At 40.1% G+C, this 11708-nt stretch overlaps 1 protein-coding gene across 1 annotated transcript; it reads right to left on the bottom strand.

Annotated features, from left to right (window-relative positions):
- Nucleotides 1-4347: 4347 nt before the first annotated feature.
- On the bottom strand, nt 4348-5286 carry LOC123330201 (vomeronasal type-1 receptor 4-like). Its single transcript, XM_044931091.2, has one exon. The coding sequence runs from the start codon at nt 5284-5286 to the stop codon at nt 4348-4350; it is 939 nt and encodes a 312-aa protein (XP_044787026.2).
- Between the last annotated feature and the right edge of the window lie 6422 nt (nt 5287-11708).

Here is an 11708-nt window from a genome sequence, read left to right as displayed (position 1 = left end):
AAAACCACAATGAGGTACCATCTCTTGCCAGTCAGAATGGCTGCTATCAAAAAGTCTACAAACAGTAAATGCTGGAGAGTTTGTGGAGAAAAGAGAACCCTTTTACACTGTTGGTGGGAATGCAAACTAGTACAGCCACTATGGAGAACAGTGTGGCAATTCCTTAAAAAACTGGAAATAGAACTGCCATACTACCCAGCATTGCCACTGCTGGGTATACACACAGAAGAAACCAGAAGTGAAAGAGAAATGTGTACCCCAATGTTCCTTGCAGCACTGTTTACAATAGCTAGGACATGGAAACAACCTAGATGTCTTTTGGCAGACGAATGGATAAGAAAGCTGTGGTACATATACACAATGGAATATTACTCAGCCATTAAAATGAATAAATTTGAATCAGTTTAATGAGGTGGATGAAAGTGGAGCCTATTATACAGAGTGAAGTAAGTCAGAAAGAAAAATACCAATACAGTATACTAATGCATATATATGGAATTTAGAAAGATGGTAATGATGACCTTATATGCGAGACAGCAAAACAGACACAGATGTAAAGAACAGACTTTTGGACTCTGGGGGAGAAGGTGAAGGTGAGATGATTTGAGAGAATAGCATTGAAATATGTATATTACCATATGTGAAATAGATCGCCAGTCCAGGTTTGATGCATGAGACAGGGTACTCAGGGCTGATGCACTGGGATGACCCTGAGGGATGGGATGGGGAGGGAGTTGGTGGGGGTTGTTCAGGATGGGGGACACAGGTACACCCATAGCTGATTCATGTCAATGTATGGCAAAACCACTACAACACTGTAATGTAATTAGCCTCCAATTAAAATAAATTAATTAATTAAAAGGAAAATTCAATATCAAAAACCAAAAATTCCAAATAAAATATCAATGAATGACCTGAATAGATATTTTTCTAAATAAGACATACAAATGGATAACAAGCCCATGAAAAGATATGCAACACTGCTCATCATCAAAAATGCAAATCAGGGACGTCCTTGGTGGTTCAGAGGTTAGAATTTGCCTGCCAAAGCAGGAGACAGAGGTTTATCCCTGGTTCGAAAAGATCTCACATGCCACAGGGCAACGAAGCCCATGGGCCACAACTACTGAGCCTGTGCTCTAGACCCTGCAACCCACAATTACTGAAGCCCTCATGCCCCAGAACCCCTGCTAGGCAGCAATAGAATCCATCACAATGAGAAGCCTGTGCACTGCAACAAAGAGTAATCCCTGCTCCTCAAAAGTAGAGAAAAGCCAGTGCAGCAGCAAAGACCCAGCTTAGCCAAAAATAAATAAAAGTGAAACAAAAAATGCAAATCAAAACAATGAGGTATCCCCTCATACCTGTCAGAATGGCTAGCATCAAGAAAACTGACAAACAGAAATGTCAGCCAGTTTGTACAGAAAAGAAAACCCTTGTACATTGTTAACATGAATGTAAATTAGTGCAGCCGCTAAGGAAAACAGTATGGAAGTTTCTCAGAAACACTCAAATTGAACTAGCATATGATCCAGCAATTCCACACCTGACTATACATTTAAAAGAAACAACACTAATTCAAAAGTAACATGCCGGACTCTCCTGGGGGTCTAGTGGTTAAGACTTGGTGCTGCCACTGCAGAAGGGGCATGGGTTTGATTTCTGGTCAGGGAAATACATGGAATGTGGTATGGGGGAAAAAAAATAACATGCACTGCAATGTTCAAAGGAGCATTTTTAAAATACAATAACCATGATGACCTTTTGGGGGGAAAAATGAGGTACAATAAAGATTATTATTTCAATGTTCTTACAGCATTAGATAAAATGACACTGAATGTCATTTTTTACTTTTTATTCCACTTTTAAAATTTTTACTAAAGTATAGTTGATTTACAAGTATATGCAGGTCAAAAAACCTGTATGCAGGTGAAGAAGTAACAGTTAGAACCGGACATGGAACAAGTGACTGGTCCAAATTGGGAAAGGAGTACATCAAGGCTGTATGTTTTCACCTTGATTATTTAACTTATATGCAGAGTACTTCATGCAAAATGATGGTCTGGATGAAGCTGGAATCAAGATTGCCAGGAGAAATATCAATAACCTCGGATATGCAGATGACACCACCCTTATGGCAGAAACCAAAGAGGAACTGAAGAGCCTCTTAATGTAGGTGAAGGAGGAGAGTGAAAAAACTGGCTTAAAACTCAATATTCAAAAAATGAAGATCATGGCATCCAGTCCCATCACTTCATGGCAAATAGATAAGGAAACAATGAAAACAGTGACGGATTTTATTTTCTTGGGCTCCAAAATCACTGCAGACAGTGACTGCAGCCATTCAATGAAAAGACGCTTTCTCTATGGAAGAAAAGCTATGACAAACCTAGACAGCATATTAAAAGCAATGACTTTGCCAACAAAGATTTGTATAGTCAAAGCTATGGTTTCTCAAGTAGTCATGTATGGATGTGAGAGATGGACCATAAAGAAGGCTGAACATGAAAGAATTGATGCTTTTTAACTGTGGTGTTGGAGAAGACTCTTGAGAGTCCCTTGCACCACAAAGAGATCAAACCAGTCAACTCTAAAGGAATCAATCCTGAGTATTCATTGGAAAGACTGATGCTGAAGCTCCAGTAATTGACTACCTGATGCAAAGGGCCAACTCATTAGAAAAGACCCTCAAGCTGGGAAAGATTGAAGGCAGGAGGAGGACGGGATGACAGAGGATGTGATGGTTGGATGGCACCACTGACTCTATGGACATGAGTTTGAGTAGGCTCCAGGAGATAGTGAAGGACAGGAAAGCCTGGCATGTTGCAGTCCATGGGGTCACAAAGAGTAGGACATGACTGAGCGACTGAACAATAACAACAAGTTGATTTACAATGTTGTGTTAGTTTCAGGTTAGAGCAAAGTGAATCATTTATACATATACATATATCTTTGCTTTTAAATTTATGCTAAATTTCTCAGTAAAAGCTAACACATACTGAAAATACATCTTTCAAAGAAAAGATCAAAGTTATAAGGTAGAATTATATTTGAAAATTCATTGAAACAAAGTTAACAGAGATAAAATAAGAAAATAAACGATCAATACACAAAAGTATCAATTATTATACTAAATGTAAGTAAAGTAATTACTCAAAATTTTTTACTACATTCATTAGCTGTTTTCCCAAGAGATAATGGCCAAATAATAGGATTAAAATACAAAAATGAAAAATACACTTTATGCAACTCAAAGAGAGAGAGATATACACTCATAGGTATGGCCATGTCTGTATTTTCTTCTTCTTGCTTTGTGATCCAGTTTGTGATTAATAATGAAGTGATATTCAGTCTGTATATCCATTGGGTCAAAATAATTATTTTGTTTTTCAAGTGGTTGAATTCTCAATACTTTTATTGCCTGCAGGTTGTCAATACAAAGACAACCATAGAAAAATCTTTCCTAAAACCAAGGCAATGCTCAATTTGCCCTTGAAAATCAAGGAACCACATATGTTTTTCTTTTTTAAATGGCTCTTCCTACAGTGCTCCAAACTTAATGAACCTTTCCACTGCAAACTAATTTCATAGATTTGAGATATGAGTATGCACTTTCAAGTCTCTTCCTTCCCAGTATGTTCAAGTCATTTTCACAAAAGAATGAAAATTCTGTCTTTTACAGATCCCACTCCCATGCAATTCATATCTTTTTCCATTTTCACAATGACCTGATGTTGCTCAAAACTATGGTAAAATGTATTTTTATCTTCTACTTTGCCCTTCTTCAGGTCAGTCGGGATGTTTCTACATGAAAATGTTGAAACATGCTCATCTCCCTACAAAACACCATATTTCATGTAAATGACTGTCTTCATTCTAAGAATATAATGGACAAAACTCATGACTAGCTTCCAAAAGCTTTGTGGAAGGACTGAATTTCCCCTCCAGCACCACTGCCTTCAGTTTCATCAATGACCTGCCACATTCTCTTCCATTTTCACCCATTTCCTAGTATTCCATGCCTGCTCCATTTCTAGGAAATTTACAGTGATCCATTTAAATTACACAGTCGTATACTTCATAACAATGAGAGTGTTTGTGGACCTGGTGTTTATTATTGCATAAATTCTGAACTCAATGCAAGCACTAGCAATACACCCATTACAGAAATATTGAGAAGACAATTACATAATACTTCTTTATCAACACTCCCATAACATTGTTTACTTTGAAAAAGATGCTCACCACTCCTGTTTAACATCCTCTGGTAAACCACTCACAATTTGACCTAGGACTCTGAGGGAAGCACCGAACAAGCCAAATGAATAAAAGCCAAACACATACCATTCACATCTTTCTCGTAAGGGTAGGGGCGTTTGTATTCCTCTTCCCAGCAAAGCAGAGCCTGGATATTGTGGAGTCATGACTCATGAGCAGAAAGGGACTGACAGTTGGGAAATATGAAGTGATTATTGAAGACATGGTCGAAATGAACAAACTAGGATTGTTCAAAAGACCCAAAACAATATAAGAAATGGAGGAAAGAGTGTTAAAAATAACAAAGATGCTCACCAGGAGAAGAATGGTTTTGGTGGCTCTGGACTCAGCAGAGGATATGGAGGAGACACTGATCCTATGAAAGTTTTGGACCCTCTGCTTGTGCCTGTACAGGATGAAAACTGTGGAGCCACTTGTCCAGATCATGAACAGAAAGCACAACACAACAGGGAAGAACATCATTGCTGTAAATATGTCTCCGGAACGATCATGATGAATAGCAGTACAATGTCTGAAACTTTTTCTGTTAGTGACGCTTTTGTTGTTCATTATTCGAGTCACAAAAATAGGATAATTTAGATTTACCAGCAGGTTCAGGATCCAGCACAGGAAAATTGAAGGGACAATGAACTTGAGAGCTTGCACTTTAAGCCTTGCCCACCTGGAGTTCCTGGGACTGATCGTGATGGCCTGGAAGACACTCAAGATGCAGGTGATGCCAATGGATGTTCCCCTGCCCACTCCACGAACATATGCAAAAAATCTACATGCAGATCCACTGTTGAGATGATTCCACCCAAAATTTGTCATTGTACTGTGGAATCCAGCAGAGAACAGAACCAAGATGTTACCTACAATCAGATTCTTCACAATCAAATCGACGGTCCTCAGCCTATATCCAGTGCAATACAGGAAAAGATAATGGTAAAGAAGAGAGAAATTCCCCAGCATTCCAAATACCGTCTGTGATAATAAGATGAATCCTGCTGCCAAATCACCTGCAGCCATGCTGTCAGGTCTGAGTAACTGATGGTTGTCTTCTGAGCTAGAGGGTCCTGAATGGGAATATGAGTTGTGGACCACAGGTACCAGGTCAATGGAAATCCAACATTCTCCACGTACAAATACTTCCTATTTTGAAAGAATTTGTTTTCATGTCATATCAGTGCTTCCAACAGTTGAATGTATAATCATTAAAGAACACTTGTAGTGTATGAATCAGTGCAATGGAAGACACACATGTAGTGGCCTCTTTATTCCTCACAAATTTATGAGGCAGACAGTATTATCTTCCTTATAAAGATGAGGCAAATACTAACACAAAGAAGTTAAGTGTTAGGTCTAAATTCAGTCCCTGGTTGGGGACAGATGATTACTTTGATTTGACCCTGGATTGGCTGATAACAATAGTGCATTTAATCCAGAATGTACTCAAATCCTAGTTGCCTGTGTTCTTCAATAAACCAGATCTAGATTTAGTTTTGGTTTTGAACCCTGTCATTTCAATTTAGATTTGTGGAATTATATTTTAAAATTTAGGTAGTGACAATTTCCCACTGATTTATGAAGAGTCATTCTATGGGCAAGAACAAAGTTTGAATAAAAAAAGAAATCTTAATTAAATTTAAATGTACTACTGCTGCTGCTGCTGAGTCACTTCAGTCGTGTCCGACTCTGTGCGACCGCATAGACGGAAGCCCACCAGGATCCGCTGTCCCTGGGATTCTCCAGGCAAGAACACTGGAGTGGGTTGCCATTTCCTTCTCCAATGCATGAAAGTAAAAAGTTAAAATGAAGTCGCTCAGTTGTGTCCAACTCTTTGAAACCCCATGGACTGCAGCCTACCAGGCTCCTCCATCCATGGGATTTTCCAGGCAAGAGTACTGGAGTGGGGTGCCATTGCCTTCTCCGTCACATTAGCTAGAAGGCTTTAAAAATCACATTAACACCATATTTTTTAAAGCTGTGTTCTTGGGAGGAGGACGTAAAGGGAAAGCATTCCCTTGTGAATTTGATTTAGTGGGAAATGTACTGCCTCACTACAAAACTGCAGGTACCTGCCCCATGACAATGTGGATTTAACAAATACAAAAATGGCTCAATATTAAGACCGCAACAGAAAGACTCATTTATTCGCACATGAGGACAAAAGCACAATGGCATAAATCATGGGAACAATGGGACAGGAAACACTGCTGCCTGATTAATACTGCATGGTAGAATCAAAATTAGTACCAATTTCAGTTCATATGGGGCTTCCCTGACAGCTCAGTAGGTAAAGAATCCGCCTGCAATGCAGGAGACCCCAATTCAATTCCTGGGTTGGGAAGATCTGCTGGAGAAGGGACAGGCTACCCACTCCAGTATTCTTGAGCTTCCCTTGTGGCTCAGCTGGTAAAGAACCCACCTGCAATGTGGGAGACCTGGGTTTGATTCCTGGGTTGGAAAGATCTCCTGGAGAAGGGAAAGGCTACCCACTCCAGTATCCTGGCCTGGAGAATTCCATGGACTGTATAGTCCGTGAGGTCGCAAAGAGTCAGACACAACTGAGCAACTTGCACATTCAGTTCATATATGTATATATCAATTTATTAATACTGGAGTCAAATAAAGTATTAGCAGGAAGGAAAGATTTGTGAAAGATATGAAAATACAAGACATGTGAAAAATCAAATGTTAAGGCAAGCAAATTGTATACTGTAAAAAAGGCACATGTCTTCTGAATGGATATTTTAACATGTAAAAGCAATAGAAATATCACAAGATACATTTGAGCCTAAAAATGGTATCTGAAAAGTATAAAGTTCTATTTTTCTTAAATTCTGCTTTCCTAAGTGGAAAAATCCTCTACATATTCAATATAGATGCAGTTATTAAATGTACTAAGTACTTCATACACCCATTCTATTGCAGCAACCGCTGCGAGACACAGTATTTCTGCACAGGATCAGATGATTCCTATAGATTTGTCCTACTCTTTCTTACAAATACGGAGTATTATGGCTTCATTCCTAATCCTAAAAATTATGTCCATGACTCTTATAAAGTAAACTGCATGGCAGACTTACTTGTTCATAAGAACACAAAATATTAGATTTCATTATTCACTGCAATAAACCACAAGAATCACAATCAGTCAGGATTACACACATCACATTAGGAGCATCAGGGATTGGTGAAAGGTCTAGGACCCCATCTTCCTTTTCTATCTCAGTCCAGACTCAGGATTTATCCCACCCTCCTGCAGGACTTTGGTGCTGGAACAAGTTCACACATGGGAGATTCCCTTTGTCCAGTATGTCCACTTACCAGATTCCTGATACAAATCCTTCCTTGATAGATTTTACCTCCCTGATGAATACTGGAAAAAATGCAATTTCTTTTTCCTGCTGCCTGGATGGTGGGCTCAGTGTAAAGGTCAAAGCAATCAGTATGTGTGCAGGAGGGGTAGCTCAACCCTGAGATATAAGTTTGTGATACTGTGACCTCACCTCCCCTCAGAACTGCAATTATCATGTCATTTGTAGCAGAGCTGGGAAGAATAGGTTTGGGAACTGGGATGATTTTTGAAAACAGTTTCCAAGTTGCTAATTGTCAAGAGTAATTATAAGTTTCCAGCTAATATGTCGTAAGGCACTATTGGAGTTTTTGTGACTGAGGCTCATTTTTCCATGATCCCAGGAGGCAGACAAGGCTTACATGCAGGGAGCAGGAAGAACTTAAAATTGACATATAAGGGACTGGCTGCAAGGATGAGTCTCCATGGAGGTTCTGCCTCACTGAAAACTTGTTCCCAGGACAAATTTTTCCTAATTTCATATACTGATCAGGATCATCAATTAAGTTAAGAGCAAAGAAGTGGAATTTGTCCAAATATCTGAGGTTTTCAAAACAGATAAAAGTAACAAGAAGGATGTGGTGTCAATAATCCACATTACATATCATTGTGCCCATTTGTAAAATTCAATATCAATAAATAAGTAAACTATTAGGAAACTAAACTTTACTGATATTGATCCTAACTAGGGTGATAGGTGAGCTTCCCTGGTAGCTCAGCTAGTAAAGAATCTGCCCGCAGTGCAGGAGAGCCGGGTCCGATTCCTGAGTTGGGAAGATCACCTGGAGAAAGGATAGGCTACCCACTCCAGTATTCCTGGGCTTCCCTGGTGGCTCAGATGATAAAGAATCAAACTGCAACGTGGGAGACCTGGGTTTGATCCCTGGGTTGGGAAGATCCCCTGGAGAAGGACATGGCAACCTACTACAGTATTCTTGCCTCGAGAATCCCCATGGACAGAAGAGCCTGACAGGCTACAGTCCATGGGGTTGCAAAAAGTCAGACATGACTGAGTGACTAAGAAGACAGGAAGTGATGGTGGCTAAGTGATAGGAAGCAGAAGCAGACTGATATTGACAGAAAAGAGAAGGTTCTAAAAAGTCCCTCAAAAATAAAAGAACCATGGAAGCAACCTAGATGTCCATCAGCAGATGAATGGATAAGAAAGCTCTGGTACATATACACAATGGAGTATTACTCAGCCATTAAAAAGAATACATTTGAATTAGTTCTAATGAGGTGGATGAAAGTGGAGCCTATTATACAGAGTAAAGTAAGCCAGAAAGAAAAACACCAATACAGTATACTAACGCATATATATGGAATTTAGAAAGATGGTAACAATAACCCTGTGTACGAGACAGCAAAAGAGACACTGATGTATAGAACAGTCTTATGGACTCTGAGAGAGAGGGAGAGGGTGGGAAGATTTGGGAGAATGGCATTGAAACATGTAAAATATCATGTATGAAACGAGTTGCCAGTCCAGGTTCGATGCACGATACTGGATGCTTGGGGCTGGTGCACTGGGACGACCCAGAGGGATGGAATGGGGAGGGAGGAGGGAGGAGGGTTCAGGATGGGGAACACATGTATACCTGTGCCGGATTCATTTTGATATTTGGCAAAACTAATACAATTATGTAAAGTTTAAAAAATAAAATAAAAGTTAAAAAAATAATAAATAAATAAATAAATAAATAAAAGAACCAGGAGCAGATAGTTTAAAAGGAAGATTCTACTATTCCTGTAACTGTCAGATAAGCCAGTGCTACTCACTCAATTCAAGACCAACAAATGGGAATTCCCTGATGGTCCAGTGTTTATTTAGGACTTGGTGCTTCCACTATTGAGGCCCAAGTTTGAGCCCTGTCAGGGAAATAAGATCCCACCACTCAGGAGACATGGCCTTCCCCTCCAAAACAGACCAACAAGGTCAACAGAGACCTCCACACTTCTTTTTGTGCAAAATTTTGAGTAACCACACTTGCTTTTTAAATTAAGGAATATATATATATACATTATATGTAATAGTTAAATTCAATTCTTAAGGTTTCCTGACACGCAAATCTACTCTTTGAACTAGGTTCACTATGCAATAATTCTATAATGTCAAATCAGTTGCTCGAGCCATAATAGTGGACAACCCATCCTACACACACACCAACATGCTTACACACAGATGCAAACAAGCATGCATGTAAACTGACATACACAAACACATAGTAACATACATTCACATATTCACGGACATACACAATTACGTGTTCATACAATGTCAACCACACAGTTAAGAGTATCAGTGCACACTCTGAACACATAAAAATTCTCATGTATAAATACTCAAAAATGCACACATGCACAGAAACTCAGAATTCTCAGTTCAGTTCAGTAGCTCAGTTGTGTCTGACTCTTTGTGACCCCATGGACTGCAGCACGCCAGGCTTCCCTGTCCATCACCAACTCCTGGAGTTTGCTCAAACTCATGTCCATTGAGTCAGTGATGCTATCCAACCAGCTCATCCTCTATCATCCCCTTCTCCTGCCTTCAGTATTTCCCAGCATCATGTTCTTTTACATTCTTTCATAAAAATCAGTCACCATATTCTGTGTGTGTGTTATGACATGATCTTTCCAAAAAGAACAGTTTTCTATCTAGACTTCTGGATGCCTGAAAGCAGGAGCCTTCCCACACTCTCCAGGCCTTCAACCCTGCAAAAATTCAAAGGACAGTATTTACTACAATGCACAGCACCTCAAATGTATGGTAAATACTGCCATCTGATGTTAACACACACTCTGAGAAACTTGGCATGTTTGGGAGAGAGACTGTATGATGTGTGATAGAGTAGAGTAGGAATGGGTAAGACAGAATAGGAGCCATAAGGATAAGATGGTGGTGGAGTGAACCTGGAGACATGGGGTTGTAGAGAGGGCATGGAAAGAGAGAGGGAAGACAGAAAAGGCACAGGAAATTTAATGTTCAAGTACATTCAAGTACAAGGCTGGGGATGAAAATACATGTGAGCAAAGTGGGCAAGAAGTTATGATATGGGGAACTTCAGAATCTGGAGAGATATGTCACAGGAACAAAAGTTCCATGGGGATGAGAAGTTACTGGGCAAAAGTGAGCAAAGGTCAGTGGTGGGTGGGTGTACAAAACAGTGTGGGGAGAAGATGACGAGAAGATGGGGAGAAGACACGTGGAGTAGGCAGGTCCTGGTAGAGATAACAGTCCTTGTGAGATAGTGTGTGAGATGGGGATGTAGCCTGGGGGAAATAACAGGCACAGGACATGAGAGACATGGAGAGGACAGTGGGCATGACGGAGCCCAAGAGCCCAGGACAAAGGGTCAGGACTACAGGGCTAAGGATCATAGATGCAGTGTGTGGACTGGGTCCATGGAGATATTGGGGAGAGCTGAGGTTCAGGGCAGATGAGAGTGAAGGGATACAGAAGGCATAGGGCATGTGATGAGATCTCTGAATTTGGGGCAGATGGTTGGCCAGAGGAAGGAAGGCACAGATGATGGACATTTCAGGGCTGAGGACAGCTGAGGAGGGTTAGAATGAGGTCTAGAATAATGGTCCCAGAGAGATGGACATCAAAAAGGTCCCAAGATAGTGGTGGAGAGTGCAATACTGAAACCTAAAGGAGTAGGATGGAGGTCGGAGACCAGGTGGGCTTTTAGGGGAGATCTAAATATCACAGGGTAGAGATGAAGGATGTGGCAAGGGAAGAGAGGCAGAGTGAGAACATGGACAGGTCCAGATCTAGGAGTGATGTTGGTGGCAGAGGGAGGCTGGAGGCCTCTAACTGATTCTGCCTTCCATTTATTCCTTCATTTATAATCAAATCACAATACTCATGTATGGTTGGTTTCTTTTCTTAGTGAACTATATTTGACATATGACATTGTGTAAATTTAAGCTGTACAACATTTCACTTCATGCTTTTATATACTGTAATATAATCACCATTGGAATGATAGTATTTCTGCCAGATCAAATAACCTTGACTACTTTTATGTCAATAGAACAATGACATTGGATACATACAATAGTGCATACATATAGGACCTAGTTGTCTACT

Source organism: Bubalus bubalis, chromosome 18 (assembly GCF_019923935.1).
Source record: "Bubalus bubalis isolate 160015118507 breed Murrah chromosome 18, NDDB_SH_1, whole genome shotgun sequence".
NCBI classification, from domain to species: Eukaryota; Metazoa; Chordata; class Mammalia; order Artiodactyla; family Bovidae; genus Bubalus; species Bubalus bubalis.
The sequence above is the reverse complement of the archived record's forward strand: the minus strand, read 5'-3'. Positions and strand labels throughout refer to the sequence as shown.

Coding starts and splice junctions, on each gene's coding strand:
- LOC123330201 (XM_044931091.2), bottom strand. CDS start 5,286: ATGGCTGCAGGTGATTTGGCAGCAGGATTCATCTTATTATCACAGACG.